Source organism: Arctopsyche grandis, chromosome 7 (assembly GCF_051622035.1).
Source record: "Arctopsyche grandis isolate Sample6627 chromosome 7, ASM5162203v2, whole genome shotgun sequence".
Lineage (NCBI taxonomy): Eukaryota > Metazoa > Arthropoda > Insecta > Trichoptera > Hydropsychidae > Arctopsyche > Arctopsyche grandis.
This window is the reverse complement of record NC_135361.1, coordinates 16,104,416-16,131,566: the sequence shown is the minus strand read 5'-3', so window position 1 is coordinate 16,131,566 and position 27,151 is coordinate 16,104,416. Positions and strand designations below refer to the sequence as shown.

At 31.6% G+C, this 27,151-nt stretch overlaps 2 protein-coding genes across 4 annotated transcripts in view; both read left to right on the top strand.

The window, feature by feature from the left end:
- LOC143914597 (neuroglobin-like) overlaps positions 1-4,644 on the top strand; it is an 88,127-nt gene extending 83,483 nt beyond the window's left edge. Inside the window, exon 5 of the mRNA XM_077434868.1 lies at positions 4,414-4,644. Coding sequence (XP_077290994.1) covers positions 4,414-4,563 — 150 coding nt within the window. The 3' untranslated portion in view covers positions 4,564-4,644. The remainder of the gene's footprint in view (positions 1-4,413) is intronic.
- Positions 4,645-14,822: 10,178 nt separating this feature from the next.
- Cap-D3 (Chromosome associated protein D3) lies at positions 14,823-26,889 on the top strand. Of its 3 annotated transcripts, XR_013260790.1 has the most exons (17): positions 14,823-15,610; positions 15,700-15,860; positions 15,930-16,049; positions 16,514-16,657; positions 16,733-17,176; positions 17,247-17,399; positions 17,472-17,662; positions 18,600-18,750; positions 18,829-19,225; positions 21,197-21,374; positions 21,466-21,818; positions 22,047-22,129; positions 22,200-22,364; positions 24,170-24,307; positions 25,287-25,559; positions 26,235-26,415; positions 26,536-26,889. XR_013260790.1 is itself a non-coding variant. In XM_077434126.1 (15 exons), exons 1-15 carry the CDS (start codon positions 14,944-14,946, stop codon positions 25,545-25,547), a joined length of 3,606 nt encoding a protein of 1,201 aa, XP_077290252.1. In that variant the 5' UTR covers positions 14,823-14,943; the 3' UTR covers positions 25,548-25,749. The 3 variants fall into 3 exon arrangements, 2 of the variants coding, with proteins under 2 accessions (XP_077290252.1, XP_077290253.1); XM_077434126.1 differs by lacking the exons at positions 26,235-26,415; positions 26,536-26,889 and having other exon boundaries at positions 25,287-25,749; XM_077434127.1 differs by lacking the exons at positions 24,170-24,307; positions 26,235-26,415; positions 26,536-26,889 and having other exon boundaries at positions 25,287-25,749.
- The last annotated feature ends 262 nt before the right edge of the window (positions 26,890-27,151 follow it).

Below are 27,151 nucleotides of genomic sequence, written 5' to 3'. Positions count from 1 at the left end.
TTAACAAACTGGTTTGGAAAATGTACGGTCATAGTTGTCAGGACTTATTTAAATTCACCGTACCGATCCTCCGACAAATCCTTTCGCACAACTAGCTAATTCGATTTATGTCGGTTTGACGGGGATTGCTAACTAACCGGAAACGTCGTTTCACCTATGAACTCGCACTTTCTATCCCGCGTTGAAAACGAACCACTAATTAGATTCCATCAACGAAATTACTATGTACATATTATATACGTACGAATCGTTATTATATTAGGCATTTTTTGTATACACATAGAATTGTCATAACAATTTCAGCAGGGGGAAAATCCCCGTTATCTTTGAACGTGGGTTTCGCTTAATCCGTTCTCTCCGCCGACAAACAGTGCGAATGTTATCTGAAACGAATTATACTAAACCGAGCCTCGTTCCAAATAAATGAACCTGCTTTCCGAAACGATCCTTTGTTCTGTGTGTGTGGTGCTATTAAAATATTGCAATGTGCCTACTGAACTATCCACCATGTTATATCCGCACGAGTAATAATTTATGGCGTGTCTATCCATTGTGTCGGATATAATTTGTTATAAAATTGAATGAATTTTCTTTTTCGTCGATTGCACGCGGTGTTTTGTTGATTTTTTCGCAAAAATACCGGAAAATTCGATCTGACCGGCGTTGCTGCGAATCGTGATTCGACAAATCCTTACACAGAAGGTTTATTCGATGTTGGGTCTGTTGATTCGATTAAATCCGTATAATAGAATCCGATTTTCCATTTTATAAGAAGTCTCATTCTCTATAGCCGTATTCGACTCACCCGAATGAAATTTTTTTGCGAATAAAGACTCATCCTCAAGAAAAATCGTGTTGTCAAATTATATTAGATTAAATGCGTAACTTATTTAAGTTATTATTTAAAATGCACAAGGTAAATAAAATGAGTTCAATAATATTACGGATAACCCATGCCAGATTTACCTTGCATTTTATTTTTCTTAAATAATTAAAAACATATTATATAGTCAAAAAAAATTACTATACATATGTACATAGCTCTATTTGAATAAATTATTTTGTTTATATTTAAAACTATATATGTACTTACATATGTATTTACGTCAGCCTTTTAATTACTGGTTTTTGTTGATCATACAAAAGTTTCTGCAAAAATAAATTCAACGAAAAGAAAATTTTCGCTTTTTGTAATTAATCATTTTCCGGACGTTACAGAGTAACTTTTTTTCCCCTGTAAGAACAATACGCAGATAAGAGGACTTAACGCCGAAAAAATAACAGAGATTGCCATCGTATTCCCTTTTCACTTTGTTAAGCAAACTTCAGATATGCAAATGGCCGGGAAAATTGTTCAATGTCAATTTATATCCAGAATTCGATTTTTCTTTTGGCAAAAAGTTTAAAAATCGAATGCTCAAAAGTCGTATCTTGTCGCATATTAAAATTTCGACCCTTTCTCGTTCGACGTTCGCAAAGTTTTAACGACTTAAGTTTCTCAAAGTCCCCGTGATTGGTGCTTTCGGATATCATTCGAAAGTAGGGCTTATCAAAATCTTTTATATAAATAAGGACCTGGACCGAATACCGAGTCCAGTGAATAAACGATGAACGATGACTTCAGGGAAGAATGCTATTTCCCATTTAACTTTCAGCATCCGTTTTAGTCTAAATATTTATTCAAAAATATTCTAGAAATCCAGCACCACAATCAGACACACAAAAGTAATCTATTATTTTGAAAGTTATATCGCCCAAATAAATTTACGTTGAAAATGAAATAGGCGTTATCTTTCAGACCTATTTATGTATGTACATATAAACTATAAACACTTTAACTTTCAATCAATTTATATTTAAAAAAATAGCCATCAAGTTTAAAATACTTTTTAATATTATTAAATAAAAATGGTCAAAAATCTGGATTTCGTTTTGTTTGTTGATTTTTTTTTAATTGTTAAATTTAATGAATTTTATCCATTGTGTACGTACATTGTCTAAAGGTTTTTCTCACTTACAAGGATTACAAATGTTTCGCTATTTCGTATGAAAGGAATGGCCTGACTTCCATTCTATTCCGTGGACAAGACAAAGGTCGTACTCATTTCATTGTCCGCTAATACCAGAAAATGAATAAATATTTGTGCTCCGTCCTCGAAAAATAAATATTATTCTAATAAAACGCTGGGTTTGTTTGGAAAAATAATATTTTCGAACGATTCGATTTCGAACCCGAATTCGCATTCGTCGGACAACTATGACGAATTTTCCGCTAATTCAATCAATCTTCAATTCGATTAAATATCGTATTGCTTTCGACATAACTTTATTTTTAAATGCGGAAAATATTACATTTCAATTATTCAAATGTACATGATCGCTTTTAGGAAAGAAAAATTTTTCATTAAATTCATGTAATATTTAAGTAAAAATTTCGTTATTTTTGAAGATTACGTATGGTGATGTATCAAATATGATATCTAAAAATTGGAGAAATCCAACTTAAAGTTAAGCTTCACATACTTACATAGCATTAGAAAAGGCTTTCATATAAAACATAAGATATATTTATAATTTAATTTCACTTTCTTGAATAAAATTTTTCATAATTTTACAAACCAAATTTATTTGGCGTATTAAACCATTCAAACTATACACATAATAATGTTTATTTTCATCTGAAATTTATACGGCATGTCTACCGTATATTTTCCGTGTGAGTTACATATATTACAAACATATTTATTTTATTGAAAATGTATTTTATATATATATTTGTCTGATATTTTTTTTACAAAATAAATATCATACGCGTTATATTTATGTATATACCTACATTTATACAGGTCGTCTGGGAAAGGAATGGAAAAAAAAGTGCTGATGTTTCCATCGCCCCAGGCAACGAGAGGGGCGATGCTTTCTTTTGAAGCTGCATCGCTTTTTTTGTCATCAACTTTATATCTGTATTCGAGCTTTGACACAGCAGCAATTAAAATAGAACATCAAACCCAACAAACGAAAAAAAAAACTAATGATCATCGAACACGTTTAGATATAATATATAAGAAATTATTCATAATAATAATGCTGACGTACCAGTACAGGTCAAATATAAGAGGACACAGTTCAAATGGAGGAATATACATAAAATAAAATATTCACAGCATGCGATGCAAAGCTTTCGTAAAATGTGTTCGGTCGGATAAACCAGAAGGCACTCCTTCTAAAATTGGCGACCCCTGAAAGTGCGTTCGTGACCAAAGTCGCATTGAACGAATCAGTGTCGTCTCGTACGGCAATGAATTTTATGTGTAGTATTAATTATTGTATTTATTTTATGAGCTCCCGTTTGCTACGATACCATATACAATAAATGCATCAACACCGTAATCTTCCATTGTTCGTGCTCGATTTTATTCCAACTATTGAACAACCTAAGGTTTCATATAAAACTGTGGTATCGGATATTTAATTTTATTAATTTACTAGTGTTGTGCCCGTTGATTTGAATGGGTACTTTCGGAAAGGAATTGATACAAAAATTAAAATAAAGTAAAGATATGTAATATATAAATATAATGTTAAAGTTGAGTGCGTGCATTACACACTCGCCGATCCAACCCATTCACCCGTTTGAAATGATGAATGAATGTGTGTGTGTGTGTCTTCGTGGATGTGTGTATGGATGTGTGTATGCTCCCGAGCATGCTTAGGCGCATCTGACGCTGATGTCACCCGTTTCAACGCAAGTGTTCAATATCAGGAGCACATGTCAGATGCTCAAGTCCCCACTTCCCTGCGTCTCTACAACACGATTGGTCATCACGCCACATCCCTATGCATAACGTATACTCCCGGTATTCTAAAATTTGTATGTGTATTGTATTGTATGCAGTGGTGTAGTCGGGCCGGGTCACTGCCCTGGTACTTTGATATAAAAATTGTTTTTGGAGTACAATTAAAAAATATTTTTGCTTATATTTCATATAAAATTTTGTATACCAAATATTGTGAACAGATTCTCAGAACATTTGGTGACTACAACCGTATCCTCACTCAAATGCTCAATTGAGTACAGAACATATTTTAAAAACAGCTCAACAACAACCCTTTGGAAAAAGTATAGACACTTTGAATGATGCCGAAATTGAATCATCTAACAAAATTTTCAGAACCGAATAATAAGCCTTATTTAGACCACTTTGATTGACTTTTCAAGTTAATTAGCATTTGATTTTTTACAAATATTTGTACTACCAATATTAGGATACATATTTTTTAAGTAACGAAAAAAGCGAGGGGGGGTCGTAAAAATTAAACACCGACCTGGCACTTTTCTATTTAGCACTACAACACTGATTGTATGTATTGTATGTGGATGTTTATTAATATTTATTTTTGTATTTATTTCAGCGTATTGAGAAGCCGTTCTTGGAAGCAGTAGAAGCAACACTGGGCGATCGATACACGCCCAACGTGGAAGGGATCTACAAAATAACAATCAAGTTCATCATAGAGACATTGATAAAAGGTTACGAAAAAAATGGAACGCCTCCAGCGTGAATTTGCAAAAACGTTTAAAACGCATTGTGAAAATTTTAATATTAAAAAAATTAAATAATAAAAAACTAAATAAAAAAACAACACCACACAAGCGACTGGAGGATTGAGACGAGACCAAGATGATTTAAAAATATTATAAAATAAGACGATTCAGTCAATGAATGTCACATGACGTTGTCGTTCTGAAAAGACGCGCGTTAAAACAGTATGTGTCAATTTTTATACTAAGCGCTTTGCTATAGTTGTTGAATGGTGTCTAAAAAGGACGTGAAAATTATAAATAAATACTGTGAGATCGTGAGTTTGTACTAGGTTACGTTTAAGTAAGAATAATATCGATGTTAAATGTATTGTGATGCCTTATTCAACTCAATTCAAAACAAGAAATTCAATTTCGTGTCTATTAAAGAAAAAAAACAGATCAATTCGATATTTTATAACTGATTTTTCTTTTTATTGTTTCTGATTTTCATTGAAAATTTACTACGTATGTATTTTTAATAAAAAGTGTGGGTCAAAAGTATAACAGGGTTTTGGACACGATCTTTTATAAATCGGTATGTGTTTACTTTATATTATTTTTGACCCGATCATTTTATATCAAACTATTGGACAGATGTATCATGTAGAATCTTATAGATTTTTAGATACCTTATGAGAGCTGTGCTCTTTTTATTTTTGTAAAATTCGATCAATTAATCATACATATATATGTAATGTACACACAACTTTTAAGCTTTTATGCGCGCCTTACGCGAAAAAAACCAAGGCTAATATTTATTTTGAAATGTATGTATTTATTTATCTCGTAGTTGTATTATACAATAATATAATATATACATATTTCCGTTTTATAACTACAGAGTGGTGCGTGTTTTCTCTGAACAAATAGCGAACCGATTCGATTTAATAATTTTTGTATAATTAAATGTACTGTGTATAGCGTCAATGGAAATAAAACTGAGTCAAATTGTACCTTTATATAATAGAGAAGCGATTCATTGTATTCAAATATATTTTTAGATTGTATAGAACGTTTGCGAATTAAAATGGGGAATTTGTGAAATTCGAACGTTTGATTCAGTCACCGATCATCATTGAATATTATAATGAATTAATATTATATTTGTAAATTATTAAATTAATAAATTGATACGCCTCTGTTTTTTGTTAAATACGTGCGTGTATTGCATTGATTTAGTACGGTTATAAATTTCCAAAGCAAATTTATATTGATGTGTATAAATTTTATTGCATATTTTATTCTTTTGATTTTTTTGGGCAGCAATATTTTTTTTGGTCAGTTACTTAAATAAAAAAGGAGTCTGTAAATAAAATGAAAAATAGTCAGTAAGTATTCATAAAGAGGTCAGTAAAAAAAAACATAAACGATTAGTAAAAAACAACGAACGGTCATTAAAAACAATAAATGGTCAGTAAAAACAATAAAAGGTCACTAAAAAACAATAAAAGTTCACTAAAAAACAGTAAAAGGTCAGCAAAAACAATATTGGGTTAGTAAAAATGGTCAGTAAAAAATAATAAATGGTCATTAAAAACAATATTTTATATTACAACACGTATGCTGAATTCTCTGATTTTGGTATTTCGGTACACTTTTTTTAATACTGTTAAATTTGCATCTTATTGTTTTGGCATGAAGCCTTTTTCTAACAATACTTGCATTTTTATTACATAAATCTGCATTTCTTACAGTGATTTGATTTCTGATTTTATAAAAGACATGTCATGGAAGTTTTCAATTTGAGTGATCTTCTTTTGAATAACTGACTAATTTTAGTACTAACCATTTTATATAAATTACTGATTATTTTAATTAATTACAAGCCATTTAATGACACAAACATACAGAGAATTTTGATATATTATATTACTAACAAATAATTTTGAAAAAGTCAGATAGTAACTGACCATTTAAATATAGGCCATTTTTAATTGTGTATAGGTATAATATGTATGCTTTTACAGTTTTGTTTTATTATTATTATACACATGATAACAAATATGTACATATATAAAATAATTTTTCAGTAATGATATTGGAAAAGTAATTATTTCATCAAGGCTTTTCAGTGGTCTTTATTGCGATGAAACTTCGATTAAAATTGTCGTGATTCGAGACAATTTATTATCAATACTCGAGAGCAATTTTTCCGCGCGATTATCGCGATCTCATAAATCTGTTTCGTGATTAGTATCGCGCTTTTTACGTGAAAATATTTTCATTGAACGTTTTATTATATCATATTATTTCCCCCCCCCCCCCCTTGTAACGTAAAAAGGTCATAAAATTTTACTGCTTTCTTCACCATGACGTATAACAACCACATTCTTAATGTTTACGTCGGCCGCGGCTATACACATATTCACACGCAAGGAATTCCAAAATAAAATAATCAAACATAAAAAGCTCGTTTTCAGTATCTATTATAATATTGGAACGCTTAAAGATCTGATATTTATATATCGGATGAAATTTAAATTGAATGGAAAGGCGATTCAGTAAAAATCGAATAAATGCCGGGAGGTGGATGATTGGAAAGCGGATCAAATAATTGTTCCATTTCCAATTAGACTTATATGTGTATCTATTGCGTCATTCACAGAAGAGCCTTAGATCGTGAATAAATGACGAAAAAGTTAATTTTTTTATATTATTTTTATCGTTGTATGAATTTTGGCATTCCAAGGAATTGACTCGAGAAATACAATTTTTTCTATTTTATCGCATAAATAAATCAACGAGGCTCAGTGAATCGCATTTTGACGCGTAATTTCGCCTCGGGGCGCCACTGTGCGTCAATATGCGACTCAAACCTTACTAGTAGTTTGACCAAAATAAACTCGTATTGATTGTTTTGTTATTGTTTTTTTTTTTAGATATTTTTCAACGTGGAAATTTTTATTGGAGTATTGAAAATATTGTCGAAAATTTGTATATTTATATAGATAATATTAGTGAATAAGATATATTAATATGAATATAAATATTATATTATATACATATTATACTCATTAAGATTCATTAATAATCCCTCTTTTCAGTAAGAACTTATCATAATCATTTATTACCGTTCGTTAATAAGTAATGTAAAATTTTTACTGTAAGCTCTTTGGTAAAGCTTATTCTAATGTTTGTAAATGAATGAAATTCCAAAAATTAGTCATTATATATACATACATATATACATATATACATATAAACACCCATTATTATTATATTTATGAATATGAACAATATCTATATATACATATATATATATATATATATATATATATATATATATATATATATATATATATATATATATATATACATATATATATATATATATATATATATATATATATATATATATATATATATATATATATATATATATATATATATATATATATATATATATATATTTGTAAAGCAGCAGAAATGATGATATTTATTTGATGCTCCAATAAAAATAAAAATTTAATTAAATTATAATTAATTACCTATACGTGTATTATGAATGTTTAGACGAGACTTTAAAGATCATGTTGTAATATATATTGTTTATTGGTCATTACAAGTAAAATCTTATAGATGTTATGGAGTATATTATTGAAAATTATTATATGAGCTATTATTATTATTATTATTATTATTATGTATATTTGTTACGAAAAATAATAAAATCATTGAATGTCTATACGTGTGTGCCGAAATTATTTTCTAGATTTAATTCAGTACATATTCAAACCCTGAAACTTCTGTTACGTTTTTGCTTCGCATATTTTGTTTTGAGAGCACTTAAGAAATATAAATAGTATGAATATAAGGGTAAAATTGTTTCATTTGTCCTCGAAAAGTTCATCCCGTAGTTACCGTTGCCTCGGAAAATTTCGAATTATTACAGAAAACGTTATGATATAATGAATGTACACATTTTCATTTAAGTCAGAAAGTCGACCCTCGAAGTTTTCCTACTAAGAACACTCCGAGAATTCCATTGAACTACCAAGTATGTAAGATACAGAGGCCTTCAAATGCCTCAAGCTGGATTTTACAAAGCAAGAATACATTATGCATATCCTTAATACTAAAATCCACTAAATCTCATAGTTCAGTACGATCGGTTTTACCGAAAATCATCCTTACGAAGATAAAGTATCGCAATTAATACTAACTGAATTCTCTTATAAATACATATACATATGTATATATTTTGCTTCTATGAAAAAAGTGCAGACATTTCGTTTGGAATGAATGGATGAGAATCACTAAGAAGATATCATATGAAAATACACTCATATATTGCATATGTGTAGGAACTTTACGATCGCTTTGCAGATGAAAATATACGGTTTGCCATTTATTTGGGTATTTTTAGTAAAGAGATCTTTTGACTGAAACATATAGTTTCATCGCTCATTCTGAAATGAAAAAAATATGAATTTATTTTTTATTATATTTGCCGTTATATGTATTTGTTATATTTGAAATTGAGTTTTGTGATTGACACTTTTCATCAATTCGAGAAATATTTCGCAAAACATGAAATATAATGCTTTGCATTTTACAATATTTAAAAATACTGGTGGTCTGTAATGAGTTTATTCTGCCTTTCCGAGATTCTGGACATATTGAATTAAATGTAGTGATAATAATAATTTGTGAATGAAGTCAAACTGAAATATGGTTTTTGGAACTGAAAATTAGACTTCTGCCACTTTAACAAATATAACGGCTCATATAATATATAAATAAATTTTGAAAAAAAACGAATGTTTGTATTTAAAATTGTCTAGATTTATTTTGCGAAGAAAGATTTCAATAATTGTTTTTTTAAAAAACTTTTAAATGATTCTTAAAATGTAAACATTAGAACTATTCAAAAGAAAATCAGGTGTCTGGACCTTAAAAAGGTGATGAAAAATACACAATAATAATGATATTGTTACGTACGCCACGGATTAAGCGAATATAATCCCAGAGAGTATGTGACCGTTCAAGGATTATCTGTTAACGGATTAACTAAGTGCTTGCACTTAGACCAACGGATATCGGTTATCGGATTAACTAAGTGCTTGCACTTACTTCCAGGATTATATCTGGACTCTAAGTGCATTTAGGCTAAACAATGGCCGTTATTAGTCCTTTCTCAGAATCGGTACGGGGAGACCCAATGTCGTGGAAATACATATCCGAATACGTGACTATACAACAGGTAAACAGATTAGACGTCCTGAGAGATCTACCCTTTATAAGGCGGTACGTAGGCGATATCATGTCATTCTGGACTGAGCACTGCCAGTGCGTGTATCTCCTTAATCATCAATAAATGCTGTGAGACGACTATTGGCCTTTTACTTGGATCCTCCACCCACCCCTACGCAACAATATTGTCAGCAATACGTGTGTTAATAAATAAGATTTTTATATAATTTATATCTCTAATAATACATGTCAAAGCCATGATATGTACATATGTATATATATATATATATATATATATATATATATATATATATATATATATATATATATATATATATACATATATCAAAAAAAACCTATTCTCTTTATTCAATGATACCGGAATTTATATTTATACATAATAATATGAATAAATTTGGTTAATGTTCAACGATATTCATTCTACATAAAAATGTAGGTACATATTTATATTTTTTTACGTAGAATTTCTCGTTTAAATTCTAACGGCGACAGAATCCATCACGTATGGGGAGTTTAAGGGTCGCGACCCTCAAAATTTAATAACGCGAGGGACGCACATTCAGGCCGATTTTCACAAACGTCACATAAACACCCACACAAATATTGTCATTATGATGTATTGTATTGTATTGTATTCACGCAAACAACATTTTCGAGCGTGTTAATACAATAACATATTCAAAAACAACTATGTAAAAAAGGGCAAATTGGATTGGAATTTTTAATGCGTGTTTGAATCATTTTCATCATATATGTATGTCGAGTAAAATTATAAAAACTTTCGTGCGTGTTGAAAATATTTACGGAATAAATATAATATTGTTTATAGATAGTGGATAGTTTTACATTATTAAAAAAGTTTTTTATTTGGCGCATGAAGTGTGTCTATAATAAGAATAGCAATTTGAGGTTCAGCGCACGTCGTTTTCGCGTTGAGGCAGCGTTTAATGGTCCATAGGGTTTTTCCTCATTTGACCGCGAGATAAGGCCACGGCCTCTGTATAGGCATCTGGCATAAAAATATACGACCACTTTCATATTAAAATATTTCCTTTTACCCTATGGAATGAGTACAAATGGCATTTAATTTCATTCAATTTATTATCTAGTGGTGATGGTGACCATGAAAATATTGTATGTTCACATAAAACAAATGAATAAATTGAATCCTATAAATCACTCTGCATTGTTGGGTATCATTTAAATAAATAAAAATATGTTGAATTAAATGAATTAAAACATTATAGTATTGTTGCGTAGGGGTGGGTGGAGGATCCAAATAAAAGGCCAAAGTCGTTTCACAGAATTTATTGATGATTAAGGAGATACACACACTGGCAGTGCTCAGTCCAGAATGTCTTGATATCGCCTAAGTACCGCCGTATAAGGGGCAGATCTCTCAGGACATCTTCGACGTCTAATTTGTTTACCTATTGTTATGGTCACGTACTCGGATATGTATTCCCACGACATTCGGTCCCACAGTACCAAGTTATCGGTCACTTCTGAGAACTCCACGGGAATGCGACCGAGTACCGCTACTACGCCATTGTTTAGCTTAATTGCACTTAGTTTGCAGATAATCCTAGAAACCAATTATAACGGTCGCACGGTGTCAGGGATACGCCTCGGCTTAATCCGATTGCACTTAACCGGCGGCTTTTTACTAACCTCTTATTTTAGTATACGTAACAGTATTATATTTTATTATTCACATTTCATTTGATTATGGTTTTACAAATGCAAAAAGAATAAACTATGAGTGAAGTAAAAATATATGTATGTATGTATGTATATTAGAGCCTATAATGCAAATCATATAAGATATATTGTGAAAAAGATAAAGTTATAGGCGTTTAAACAATTAAACTCTGACGAAAAGAGGGGAGACTTTATAATATATATAGGGAAAGGTAAATATATACATAAGTCTACTTACCAGTAAACGTCAAGATGGTCAAAATTGTAGCATTTTTAAATGTATCTATTACGATTATTTTTCGCCATCAAACTATCAGAAACGATTTAAATTTCCATCGTTTACCAAACCGCACAAAATGGCAAAATTTCAAAACGATCGGAAGAGTGTAGGAAAATATAATGAATCGTTTGTGAAGTAAACCTAAGAAAAGGCTTTGTAATAATAATAAAAATGAATCCAATTTGGAACGAATGAAGAAGGCAAATAAAGGGCGAAATCATAGGCATGCCACATATTTTTCGCATGTTTAAAATTATCTAAAAAATACCATGTGCCGTGCTCCTTTCACCCTAAAACTGAACGTGCTTGTACTGAGAAATATATATATATATATATGCTGATTTTTTATATTGTGAGTATTTAGATTGGTAAACGGATTATTGCGCAAATTACGATCGCGTACACGACAATCGTTGCCACGTGTGCGAGATCGCTTTGTGCGTAATAATCACCGAACCATTAAGATTATGTAAAGGGAAATAATATTATTCATCCTGATATTTTCTAAATGTGTGTGTATGTATATGTATATGTATATACATATGTATGTAGGTCCGCCGAGAGAAATCCCGGGTCCTGGGAAAAATAATTCCGGGTCCAATTACAAATTTTTAGATATATTTTTAATATGTGAAAAATTTATCACAAACTATTAAAAAAATACCTATATGCTGGTTGCATTTTTTAAAATAATTGAATTTGAAAATATGGTACAAAAGGTACGATTTCCGACACGGGGCCATCGATTAGTCCGGGCCCTGAAACTTTACCCCGGTCCCCCCCCCCCTCTCGTCGGCCCTGTATATATGTACATACATATATATTTGTAGGAAGTAAAAATATTTCCAAATGGTACCATGGTACTCAATCATAATAATATGTAAAGCAAATTCTGATTTTTATTTTCGGGAATCAGCTGACGGCAAATCATAATTAAATGCAAATGTAACATTATTATATTTGTATAGATACCATTTAATTTTGTGCTATTGGTAAATAAATGCTTGTTAAGTTTTTTTTATTTTAATTCAAATGGCCATGCAGGGAGATCATTTCAGCTTTTTCCGAGGGGGAGGAGGGCAAAATTTGGCCAGTTTGTGGTTGTTTTGATTATATTTTTCGAAGCTTCTGATCAATTTGTTTAATTTTGTAGCAGTTTTTGCAGATCTCAAATTTTAAAAACGAATAATCGATTTGATTAAAATTCACAGTATTTCGTCAAATGACATGCATGTTCCTGTTCTGGCCAAATCTGTGAGAGGACAAATACCCTCTGAACCTCCAAATGACGTTCCCGATCACATGGCTTATGACTAGAGGTAGGACCGGAAGCGCGCCGTCTATTGTTCCATTATTGTAAATGCTTTGTAAAATAGGTTCGGTAAACCTTTATCAATGCATTTACAACATGTGAACAATGAACAGTGCGCTCTGGGTCCGCTCTTTACTTATGACAACGGTGACCATATATTTTTGCAGAAAATAAGGGATATAAAGAGAATCAGCTAAATTTTTTGAATTTTTAAACAATAATATTACACATTATTGAAATTTACCACTCGAATTAGTACGTTTAGATAAAAAAATATTGAGATACAAAACCAATCCTTATAAACGTGGAAAGGTAAAAAAATCATTACATATGTACATACATCATGACAAAAAATTTAAATTCGATAAATATTCATTTATAAGTATAGAAAAATCACAATTAATAGGAAAAACATCCGACTATTTATTACAATACTCACTTTTGCGTATTGTAAAAATTGCGCATTTTTTTAAACGTTTTTATCTCATAAACAAAAAGAAACCTACAAAAATCATTGTCATTGTCATATTCGAATTAAGGTGGATCAAATTTAGTAAAAGATTGATGTCTACGGTAATTTTTTTTGTTGCTCAATGTAATCAATAGATATGCTAAAATGTATGAATTGCATCTTTAAATATTTGGGCGTTATTATTTTTAGCCATAGTTGGTATTACAAAATAAAAGACAAGAGGGCAAATTTAGAAAATAAAGGTGCAGTGAAAAAATGCAAAGGAGGTATGTAATAAAGGACTGTCCTCTTAAATAAAGGACTTATGGTCACCATACTTATGACTAACTTTTCCCTTACATTATTTTTTTCGAAAAGGCTCTGTAAAGCGAAGGATGCGGGAGCCGTAATTATATTGATATGATTCATAAAGATTACAGTTTTTTATTGGTTCGGTGATTATTCCGCAAAAAGAATTCAAATCTGGCACCCAAAAACTCCATCAATCGAAAGACGCCGACGCGAAATATTGTACTAACGAGAACTCGAGTGCCAGATATTCCGTATTCGCGATTTTGTGGCAAAAATTGTCAACAATAATCCGTTTACTTTTTACTAACCTCCTTTATTATAGAATTTGTAATCTTTGAAATGGCCGTATAATATTCCGTATTCGCGATTTTTGTGGCAACGATTGTCAACAATAATCCGTTTACCTTGGTTTGGTGATTACTAGTCACTGGAGCCTGAGGGGGCCGTGTATTGTTCTATGGAGGATGAACGAATGAGACGACTGGCATGTTAATGCACGTGTTTATTATATGACAGCTGAAGACAGAGTGAGTAGTGGCTCTCCGAACCCAGCCGGGTTGGTCCCCACTCGCAGGAAGGCAACCAAACTCGACCATGTCGTAAAAGCGAGCCGCCACAGTTCAAAGGTTGTAAATGCATTGTTAAAGGTTTGCCGAACAATGGATAGCACTGTGACTATCCTACCTCTAGTGATTACTAGTCAAATGTGAACCGGTCACACGTGATCACCCGTCACACTAAAACTGGTGACACCCTAAAATCGGTCAACCAGTTTTCTCGTGACCATTTTAGGGTGTGACCAGTTTCATCGTGACCAGTTTTAGTGTGACGGGTGATCACGTGTGACCGATCTAGAGTGACCGGTTGTCCTGTGACTGGTTCACATATGACTAGTAGTCCGTTTACCGTTTACCTTTTATAGAATTTGTAATCTTTGAAATGGCCGTATGATGGATCGTTACGGCCTGCGTGCAGAACAAACGTCAAATGTGGCGGGCTGGGTGCCTCAGTACTTTGTGCAAATAAACTTTTATCGAGACCAGATATGTGAATAATTGTGAATGAGAATTACTTCGTATTGAAGAAATATGGATCTGGAGCAGTTTTTGGTGCCGTTGAGACTAAACCAGCTCAGAAATGATTGGGTTCAAGATATTTGGGACAGAGAGTTCATGGACCACTTCCCACTACCATCCGATTACAATCTGGACGATCGCCGTAGCTGTATTTTAATAAATATTATAAAACACCTACAGACGTCACTATTTAATGGCCCCGGTGATGCTTCGGATGATGACGATTCAACAGCGGGAGAATCGTGGAAATCCCTAGTCAATGTTATAAAACACGACAAGTTAATCTCATTGCTATTTTCCTTGATCAACATTGGTGAAGAGGAAATTCAATCGGATGAGCATCGTCTCTGTGCTATATATGCTGCGAGGCTCTATTTTGTCATGTTGACTATACCTGGCAGCAGCGCTTATAAGGTTTTTCACTGTCAAATGTTTATAGTGTGTTTGAAGGTATTCAAATTTGGAGAGAAATTGCTGGAACACGAAGAAGTCTATAATGACCATAGAATATGCTCCAATATCAATGCTGTAAATCGTCAGTTGGTAGTAGCGTTGAATGATTTGAACGTACTTATTGGCCGATTTAATTTGAAGACGAATAATGTCTGTTTAGAGGAAACTGTCAGCTCTTTGGTCGATTTAACGAATAGCATTGCCCTCAATTCTCGTTTAAATATAGGTAAATTGATACTGTATTAAATTAGTATTTACTATTATAGAAACAAATAGATATTTTTAATACAATATTATATATTTGATTTGTTTCAGACAAAAATACACTCGGAAAGATTTCTGGACTATCGTTTAACTGCCTCAATAAACTAATAGACGGCTCTTCAAGTACACCAGATAAAAGCGTTATTAATATGATATTCAAATGTTTAGTGTCTAAATTTGTCATTACTGAGAAAACGATAAAAAAGAATATGGTTATTATATTTTTATTTATTTTATAATTTCTTAAAAATTTCTGTATTAATTAATTGTATAATATGTAGGTTTCATTGCAAATGGCTGGATTGACGCATTGTGCAATATTGCTGACGAAATATGGAGAGTCGGCTGTAGATGGATGTACTTGTTTGATTCAACATCTGTGCTGTGATTCTAGCGGAATGGTTTGAATTTATTTATTTATACCTTGGTAAAGGCGGCATAGCTGATCCAATAGCTGATCCATAGGACCCAATTTTATATTTTCCCATGATTCCATTATCTGGTTGCTCCTGAGCGACATTTATGGTCTCAAACTTGTACATATTTGTAGATTATAAATTTGAAAGTAGGATGGTTTTTGCCAATTTGATGAGGAACCATTTCAGCAATGAAATCAGATAAATTGGCAAACTCTGATAGAAAACGGTCGACATGGAGTCAAAAATATCCAAGTCTAACCAGCAACACTACAAATAATGCTGGGAATAAATTCTTTTCCATGGAGGTCAACCCACAGGATCGAACCCGGCAATCTCTCGGTGGCTAGCATTAACGCAACCACCAAGCTATGCTGCTGACTTAGCATTAGTTTGTATCACTCATTTTTAAAATGGAATATATTTAATCAATGATAATTTTTTTATAGATGCGAGCTGAAAATAGGTCATTCCGGGTCAAAACAGTAATCGGATTGATGGCATTATTGCCTCATCAACCATACATAGATCAACTTCAATGGATTGTTAAATTATCGAGGAATTCTATTTCCGCTTGGAGATGTTTAGCCTTAGTATGATTTTATGCTATTCAATGATATGATTGAAATTTAATTTGTTTCTATATATGTATATATTTTAAATTATAGGATGTAATTGGTTTCATTATTGCTGGAAATGATAGAAATATTTCGGACGTAAATGAAAACAGTGATGAAAGATGCATCATGGCGAACGAACGAAGCTTAGATGGCGAAGATGATGATATCAGCCATGTGCCGAGTTCTGAAATATCTGATAAACATGGCAATGTTGGACATAAAGATCTTTTGAACGTTGTTGTTGAACGCTGTCAAGATGTTACATGTTCTGTCCGAACTAATGCTCTCACAATATTGGTATCGTGTACATCGCAACAAAATGATACGTTGAATGCATTGATTAAAGAGATGTTTGGCAATGGAGATGTATTATTGATGATTGCCGAACATAAATTAAATGACGAAAGAGTACTTGTCAGACGGATTGCCATAAAACTTTTAGATAGTTTACTTAAAACTCGTGGAGAGTTGTTGATACAAAAAAATTTACAGGTTTGTCTTTTGCCTTCGGTATAACTGTATATTAAAGTGCATATTAAATATTTTAATAAATAATTTTTAGCTCATTGTAAATCGCTGTCGCGACACGAGTATTTTAGTACGGTCTCTATCAATCAATACACTAACCGGTCTCGCTTTAGTTTGGGGAAGTGCGAATGTTGCAGAAGCTTGGCTCGACGGTGTTATGAATCAACTTTCTGATCCAGAAAGTAAAGTAAGGTTTAAATACAACCACTCGATTATCATTACATCACTGATCTTTTTTAATTTTTAATATTTTTTTCAGATACAAGATTTAGTATTGGACTCATTGGTTAGTCTGCTCTTTAAGGACCTTGTTACATATAATTCGGGTTCGTGTACTGTTCGAGAGAGATTTCCGTGGATTTTTTTAAGCGCGTTGATTCGAAAGAATATGCGACGACATTTGGGCCGCGCATGTCTCATGCTCTCCAAACATTCTGCGAAAGTTCTTACGTATGCATAAATGTTCTGCCTAAATGATTTATTTGATATATTATTGGTTGTGGCTATTTGCAGGTACTATATCTGGGACAGGCGCAAAGCGTTCTGCGCATGCGCGTGAACTGTCACTGTCAGCGTGTTTACTGCTAAAATTTTGTTTTAAACATCTAAAAATTTAGTTTGAGCTCGTAAAGTGACTTAGAGTAAAAAATATAATCCAAATTGCATATCTAAGTTTCCCATCCGATTTTGAGTTGTTTCCACTAATCGCCACCGTTGTCGCGTCGATAGCTCACACACACACTAACAGACATTTGTTTACGTTTTCACGTTTGATATTTGACGTTTGTGTACTGTATACTGCGACATATATAATCCATTAATGAGTCAGTGTACACTTCGAAGCCGTTGATATAGCTGAACACCATCTAACTCCTCTATCATGTCCAACTTTTCTAAAGAATACAAACATAACCCTGTGGGTTCCACATCAGATGACGGTTTATCCATTAAGCTTTTTTGCCGGGATGGATTTCATTGTATGCTGGTCTAACAAATTCAAGGTGGACCGTTTTCAAGTCGATAAACTTTCCCATGATTGGGTTCCACTGATTTCAATGCTATTTTCATAGTATAGTGGATGTGGTGGAGGCAGTTATCATATATAATGCAATTGTCCGATCACATTTTATGTGTTGTGGAATACCTACATACAAGTACAAGCCGTGAACTAGCTAAATGATATAAATCTATTATAATAACGTGTGAAATTTATTCGCCTCATGTACATAAATATAACGAACGATTGATTAAACAAGTCTAGCATACATTAAATGTAGGAAATTAAAATCGGATTATAAGTTGCAAATAGCCAATAATTCGCAGATATAGTACCTACAAATAGCCACAACCTATATTATTATGTGAAGTTAATGCATTTATATTTTAGCTTGCGACTTGTAGAAACGTTATCGTCTCATATAAGAACTGAAAATAATTTATCATGTTGGGTTTTCTTGTCTTGCATCGCTCGTTACATTCCAATTACAGATGTATCATTCGTTATTGATTATTTTAATGAAAGTACCACTGATTCATTGGTTAGTATTCCAACACCCGATCAATGATGATATATTTTTTTATTTCAAAATAATTTTATATTTTCTATTCCAATTTAGTTTGACGACATACAACTTCTTGTTTTGGTTCAAGAGGTATTGTGTGAATGGTGCACATGTCTAGATGACGATCAGAGTATCGGTCTAAGAAACCAATTGATTCGAAGTCTTCATTATAATGCGGTGCCATCTGGTGCGACGAGGGGTACAGTCGCACTCGCCATAAGGCTCTCTAGAGACAGTGATTATTCGTGGGCTGCATCTCTCATGGAAGAGTACGAAAATAGAATATTGATGCGTACTAATCCGGTTGATATGCAAGATGATATCGGTGGCGGTGTTATAATTGCAATGGCCGATCTCGCTCTTGCTGCAGAAAAGAAGCCTTCTCTCGATATAATATCCATACTACTTAAAATGGTTGATTCGTTTGAAGTGGATGGTGATGCAAATAATTGTAATACTTATTCTCTTATAACTAAATACATATGTACACACAAATATTTCACGCCGAGTAAAATATAAAGCGAAACCTAACCTAACTTATAATGATAAACTCAAACAAACATCAAAGGTGCACTCGTCTTTAATTCATTTCTCAGATATACTTATATGATAGCTTACGGTCGCTATCCTTCGCTCTATCCTAGTGCCTACCTGTTGGGAGATCTAGGTTATAATTCCCCCGAGTCACCATGTAGAGTATATTTGGGAAAACATTTCTATATATTACTGGTTGGTTTGTTGAGGAATCCACAAATTCTTGTGGAATTGAGCTTTAATGTTCCCAGTCAACTCATGTAAATTATATGCCGCAGTTTGTTCTCTTCTCCCATGACACGTACCAATTTGATAGCTTCGTCCCCCGTCGCAAAGTGCATTAAGCTTTTCAACCAGATTTCTGCTAGCCTAAATTTGTTTAAACTAAAATATCTGGTCGAGGAATTGTTTAATTTGATGTAATTAATGTTTTTATATTTTATTTGTTTGTAATTATATAAGCCGTTATATTTGAAAGTGACAGAAGTCCAATTTTTCAGTTCCAAAAACACTATTTCTGTATGACTTAATTCACAAATTGTTATCACTACTTTTAATTCGATTCGTCCAGAATCTCGGAAAGGCAGAATAAATGTATTACAGGCCACCCGTATTTTTAAATATTGTAAAACGCAAAACATATGTAATGCTTTGCGAAATATTTCTCAAAATTAATAAAAATGGACTTATGCCTCTTTCAAATATAACGGCTCATTGATTAATTTGTTTTACATTTTATCTGTATTTGTTTCTTATTTTATTTTGTTTTTTCATTCATATTTATTTTAAATTGCAAATAAAATAAAACAGGCACTTATTCCTTAGGTATGGTTTCGCTTTATATCATACATCTGCCAATGTTTATCTCAATTTTTTAATTGTTAGCTCAACATTTATATGCACAAATTTTGGGGTTCAAATATCAATGCTATTTCTGTTTTAAGTAATGCCTTTCTCGGTACTGAATTTAGAATATTTTCATTACATTACGATAAACAAAGCTATTATCTGTTACATAGTGATGTATCTTGTACAGGTATAAGAGATGATTCTTCTCCAATAGTTTAATTACTACTTATTGAACATTAGTATCTGCCTTTTTTTACAAAATGACATCATCAAAAAGTCAGACATACTCAGCAAAAGGATACGATTGATTTTGATTTATTTTTTTGTAGTTTATTCGAAAATTGTATACAACTATCTACCGGAAAGGGATAGCTATAAATAAAACTGTACTCCATCCAATTTTTTTGTGTAAACATTAATTATTCACATAGAAACAAAGTTAAAAGTATGCCATTTTATGTGTGGAAAATTATACGACTAAAATTATGGCCATTTTCACGAGTACACGTTTGGAGACATTTAGGCTAATTAACCTCCACTTTTCTCAGTGTCATTTCATTGATTTGCTCGATTTGATTTTGTATTGTGGTCTTCAGTTCTTGTGGTGTGCGTGACTTTTCTTCGCACACGTGTGCTTTTCAGAAAAAAATCACACATGGAAAGGTCAGAAAGGCAGGCCAAGAGACATCAACAAAGTGTAAAATTAGCCAATTAGGGAACAATGCCCGAACTGCTGTCAGTGAAGCTCTTACTGTATGGGCAGTGACAGCACTGTCATGTCTTGCTGAAACTATGATTTTCCCTCTTTCTATGAGTTCTAAGAAACTATGAGTTCTTGTTCAAGAAAGTTGTTTATTAAGTTAATCTAAATGGTATGGAGTCAAGAGTTGAACAACCATTATCACAGGTTCCCCCTCCCTTCAGATGCCGAGTATTATTTGTTACAAAAAGTCCAATTCCCGTGGACCATCCTATATAATACCAAATGACTAATATCACTAATCATTAAACTAATGGTTCATTTTTATTTTTATTATAGGCCCAATATCGGTGGGTACTCGGGCTGCAGCAATTGCTTCTTTGGGTAAGTTAAGCTTACGAGAAAAGTCAACTGCTGTAAGGACGACTAAACTTTGCGCTCGTTTACTAGCATCTTCCATGAGTCCTTTGCCACTTAAAATCAATGCTATGTGTGTGCTAGCTGATATGAGTATTAGGTTCTACTTTATTTCATCTTGTTTTTTTGTTTACTTTTATTCAATATTTTGATTAATTGTTTAATTCTTTACATTTTTTACAATTATTTAGGTACACAGCAATAGTGGAGCCTATGTTACCTGGAATGTATGTCTGTCTAGCTAGTAAAGATTTGACAATAAGGCGTATGGCTGTCCAGCTCATAACGCAATTGCTGGTATCGGATTTTTTGAAACTAAGAGATGCTCTTTATTTCAATTACTTTTCACTATTGTGCGATTCAGATGAAAAAATCAAAGACACGGCGACATATTATGTATTTCAGTGCTTGATTCAGAAAGACAAGAACATTTTATATAAGAATTTTGTAAACAGTGTATTTTATTATAACAACTATCGAAATTCTTTAGCATATAAAGACTATGAAATATCCGATGAAGAACGAGCTCTATTTTCATTGAAAGGTGTGGTATATAAATAATGCATTGTTGAATCTCATATGGATCTACTGTTATATCTTGATTATTGCTAGCACTATTGTCGTCATTTTATTTGTAATTAGTTTTGGGAAGAGAAGTGTTAACTTTTAATGTTTGTCGTTTTTCTTGATATTATGGTGGATCTGTAAATATGTTTATGTTGAGTCATATCCATTGTTTTTGGTTCATGAATATAATGTTTATATGCTATAGGAGATGATAAACGTGCAGATCGTTATATGATTTATGATATGATGTTGAGCCACATGACTGATGTACAGCGTCTTAATACTCAGGTATGTATATATGGGCAGATATACTGCATGTCGTTTTAATACTTTCAGCTAAGTATAATTTTGATTTAAGATTCGGTTATGCAACCAAGCAATTTCAGTAGGCGAAGAAGGTATATCTGGAACTGATGTTCTTCGAGATTCTTTAGACATTCTTAGAAAATTATCTAGGTATCCTCAGAGTAAAGAGCAAAATGATGATTTAGCTACGAGAGTAACGAGCAATATCGCAGTTCAGGTAAGATCAATTTAAACTATAAGTAGGCAAAGTTATTGTGCATTAACATATTATATTTATATCACAAGCTTTGCTTTTGTTATTTCTATTATTTAATTTTTATTGTATTCACTAGTATGTATTTAATATCTAAATATTTCTAGATTTAGTATGGCATAATTGTAATGTTCGTAAATGTTTCTCATAACTGAATATTTAAATTGACAACATAATATGGACTAGTTTTCCAACCTAATCTTATTTTTGGAAGTTAACCAATTACACCGAGCAACAACAAAAAAATTGTCGTAGTGGAGACTCATCAATCATTACTACGTTCGGCCTACTGAATTCGAATATGATAATAATATTTGTTGGTTTCCTCTTGTTTATGAGATATGAGCGTTTAAAAAAAAGGGCAATTTTTACAGATTTTGGTAATCTAGTATTGCTGTGCCAAAAGTGAGTGTTGGAATCAATAGTTAGATGTTTTTTATATTGATTGTGATTTTTTTTTACCGCTAGAGCAGGAATCTCCATTCTTCATCTCGCTCTTGCATCATGCATTCGCTCATCAACAATAGCATTTTCTACAAGGCTCTGTTAAGTTTACCTTCGCTTGTTTGTCTGACAAAATTTGGATTTGATATCTTACATTCTTCTGATCGTTTTGAAACTTTGCCATTTTTATCTCAATTTAAAATCATTTACTGCTGGATTAATACGTTTAGATAAAAAAAATAAATTGAGATAGAAAACCAATCCTTGTAAACGTATTGAAATATAAAATATGGCTCAATGGATACATAATAATAGCCCGAGAAAAATATGTGTAAAAAAACAAAGTACATTTTTGACTTTTAAAATTCGCTAGATAATTTATTTTTTAAGTATTTTAAAGCAATAAAAAACCACAATCAATAGAAAAAACATCTGACTATTGATTCCAATACTCACTTTTAGCACAGCAATACTAGATTTTGTGTTAAATATTGCAAAAGCCAAAAATCTGTAAAAATTGCATATTTTAAATGCTCAAATATCGAACGAGAGAAACCAATAAAAATCATTTTCATATTTGAATTCAGTGGGTCAAACTTAGTAAAGTATGTAAAAAATGTGATTTTTTGTTGCTCAGTGTCATTACACACCTGCAAAAACTGTGGTATCTCCCATATAATGTTAGATTTTGAGAAATAGTTCAAATTACAAGCATGCCTAGTGTGTTTTTATTTTGTCCAGTAACACATTGCTTTGTAATTCATGTTTAATGACACATTTGCCAAATATTTATATAGGCTTAGTTTGTTTTTTGTCTTAACATTTTTGCACTTAATATTTTATTCCATCAGCTCGGCAACATTTTAATTTTTCCAATGGCTTAGTTGTAATGCAAGCTTTAGCACGAATGATCGTCACAGTTTATTTTATTTCCATATTATAATTATATAATAATCATCTGTTTTTGAGGTTTTGGATGGAAAATCTAAGAGGCTTAATATTGTTCTGCACTTAACAATATTCATCACAGAACTGATTATTATCTTTTATACGAAAAAAGTAAACCACCATATGACAAAATAAGCAGACCGAAATGTACTCCATATTCAATAGAAACTGCTATGTACATATTTATCATAAATAAGATTTGCACCTGGGTTTATGAACGTAGTGTTATGTGTCATTAGTTTTACTTGTGTATAGAGTTTAAAAATAAATCTATGAAATGTAAAATCTCACTGAAATTTTTACCTTCAATCTAAATATAGGATATTTTGAAAAGTGCGTAGGATATCTTAATGGTTGTCAATGAAAATTTTTTACAGAAAATGAAACAGAATGATATAGAAAAAATTGTACCAATGATAATGAGATTATATCATCACCTGAAATTAATTGAGTCTCCGTTGGTGACAAATGTGGTAGGCTATGCATGTGATCTGCTGAAGGATTACAAACAAGAGGTAAATTATTAAATTGAGTAAAATAAATGCCATTTTTGTTACCTGTGCAATATGCGTTACATTTGCCACACTGTTTGATGGACGTAAATCTGAGAAAATATCTACACATTTTTAAATGAGCAAGCATTCTGATATTAATTGAATATTTTTTTATAAATATATATTAATTTTTGTGTATGTGTACGTTTTTTAATTTCACTGACAATTTGGATTGGATGCTACTTTTTTTAACTTAACACTTATGGCCCATTCACATAATCAAATACAATTTTTTTATTTAGAATCGATTAGTGTTTGACGATTTTGAATCGGTCACTTTATATATATACGTATTATGAAATTGAATATTGATCATTTGGTGTTTGAATTTTATTATTTTCGTTTGAATGCTATTAGATTGTTTTATAATACATTTATGTGTAGCATAATTAATTAATATCTAGTTAATTTTTATTATAGGTTTTTTTTAATTTTTAAAATAATATGACGAATATGATATTTTCGTTAGTTTTTTAATTTCACTGACTGCATTGTGCATTTTGCTTATATTCGAACTTTTAAAGAATGTAATTGGTTATGCATCCAAATATTATTTTTAATACATACTTGCATATCAGAATTTCACCTTTAACTGCAATCATTTTTGTTATATATGCATCACCTTGGTTTCTGGACACAAATTGAAAAAAAATGCAACTTTTTTAAATAGACAAAGATCCATCTACTCGCTTTAATATATCTAATCCAATATTGATATGTACATTGTTTTGCAGTGTTTGTTTTTGCTTATTTGACATAGATTAACATTAACAAATTTTTTAGTTTATCTTAGTATGGAAATTTTAAATACAAAATCAGTTAGTGAAGTTATACATAATTATAATCAATAATTAAAAAGTTTGCAATTAAATGCACTAAAAACGTATCAGGAAGTAGATTTAACCCTTTATTTTGGTTAATATTATCTTAATTTTTACAGGTCGAAGAAGTTTTAGAAACTGATACTGATTTTTTGAATGAAATTAGGAAATTTCAAAAAGATTCTGATACGAATTTTCCAAATGTTCCGAGTACAATTAGACGAGAAAGACGTCCTTCCAAATTTGTAAAATCTAGCACAAAGAACAAAGAAGATGTTCCAAGTTCATCAAAAAATGTTATTCCAACGACTCCAAAGAGAAGAGCTAGTAAAGTTAAAAGAGTAATTTTAAATGAAGACTTTGACTTGGAGAATTTTTAAACCAAAGATATTGTATAATAATGTTTCTGTATATGATTATATCAATTATTTTTTCCATTTTTTATTTTTATACTTAAAAAAATTGGGTTTAAGTAATTTTTTTTTAAATATTAATTAAATTATATATTCTGTTGAATTGTTTAAGAAGTTCTAAGAAATGTTTCAAATAAATTTTTCAAAAAAAAGTATACATTCAATGTATAAATAAATAAAAATACTATTTTATTTTTTCTAAAAAAAAAAACCTTATGCACGGTTGTGGAATCATTGAAATGTCTAAGCGTTTTATGTATATATACATATACTAATAATATTTTTATTTTGAGTTTTATTCTGCTGAAATTAAAAAATAATATACAAAAACGAACGAGATGTGTGTGAGTATGTGTGTTTGTGCCAGACCGTTAACACACAGCCAATCAGAGTAAAGTGGGTGGGGGGGGGGGGGGGGGGGTGGAGCGTCATGTGACGTCAGGCCAAGCGACGACAGGTATGTGCGATGGGTGACCATACACATGCACACATTCATTCATCATTTCGAACGGGAGCGCCTATAAATTACCTTACACTATATTTATATATAATATATAACTTTATTTTAATTCGTGTATCAATTCCTTTCTGAAGTCTTATACTTACTTCGCCGAACGCGCGTAATTTTTGTAATACTTTGTATACATTTTTAAGAAGCAGTTGTGAACTCGTGCTCTCTCTTTCTGTCTTGCTTTTACATGCGTGCGTGCGAAAGAGATACCTACATATATACACTAAATAAGTTTTGACGATTGTTTTCCGACGCATTATTTTTTTCAATAATCTATTTTTAGACATCGATGTATCCTTACAACATGCGATACATTTGAAACAGGTAGCGGTCTTTCTCTCTTGGTTTTAATTGTGTACGTGTGAGCGAGACACAAGGATGCGAAGTTTCTAATAATCAAATAATTTTTCAACATGTATCATTAACATTTTGTATGCATTTCAGTTGCATTTGATTGATTGCACGAATTCGTGACGTCTCGTGACCTATATAATTGAAAGCGGATTTCTATTGTTTTTTGCCATTTATTTTAACTCTGCAAAATGATATCGGACAGTGAAAGTGACGAAAGCGAAATAATAGCTCCTCGCCGAGGAACTCGACAAATCAGCAGCTCTACTGATTGTGAATATGAATTTATCGACAATAGTCAATTCCCAAGTAATAACTCCTTATATGACTTTGACAACGAACCCGAAATTTACTTTGATGATGAACCCGAAATTGTAGAGTGCTTTTATTTAAAAAATTGATAAATATTTATAAAGCTTGATTGAAAAATAAATATAAATACGTATATAAAAAAAATGTTTCGTGCCACTGATGCGCTGGCGGCTCAAAGAAAGTATTGAAATACGACAATTAATGACGACAACAACGATCGTCGTAGCAATCTTCGCCGATTTCAAAACAACGATTTATCGTTATTGTAGCAGACAAAGGGTTAACCCTAATAGCGATTTTCAAAATAGAAATACATAATTAAAGGAATTAAAAATGTCATTGAAAATTGATATAAAACCCAAATTTCAGTTGGTAATGAAATAGATATAAATAAAAA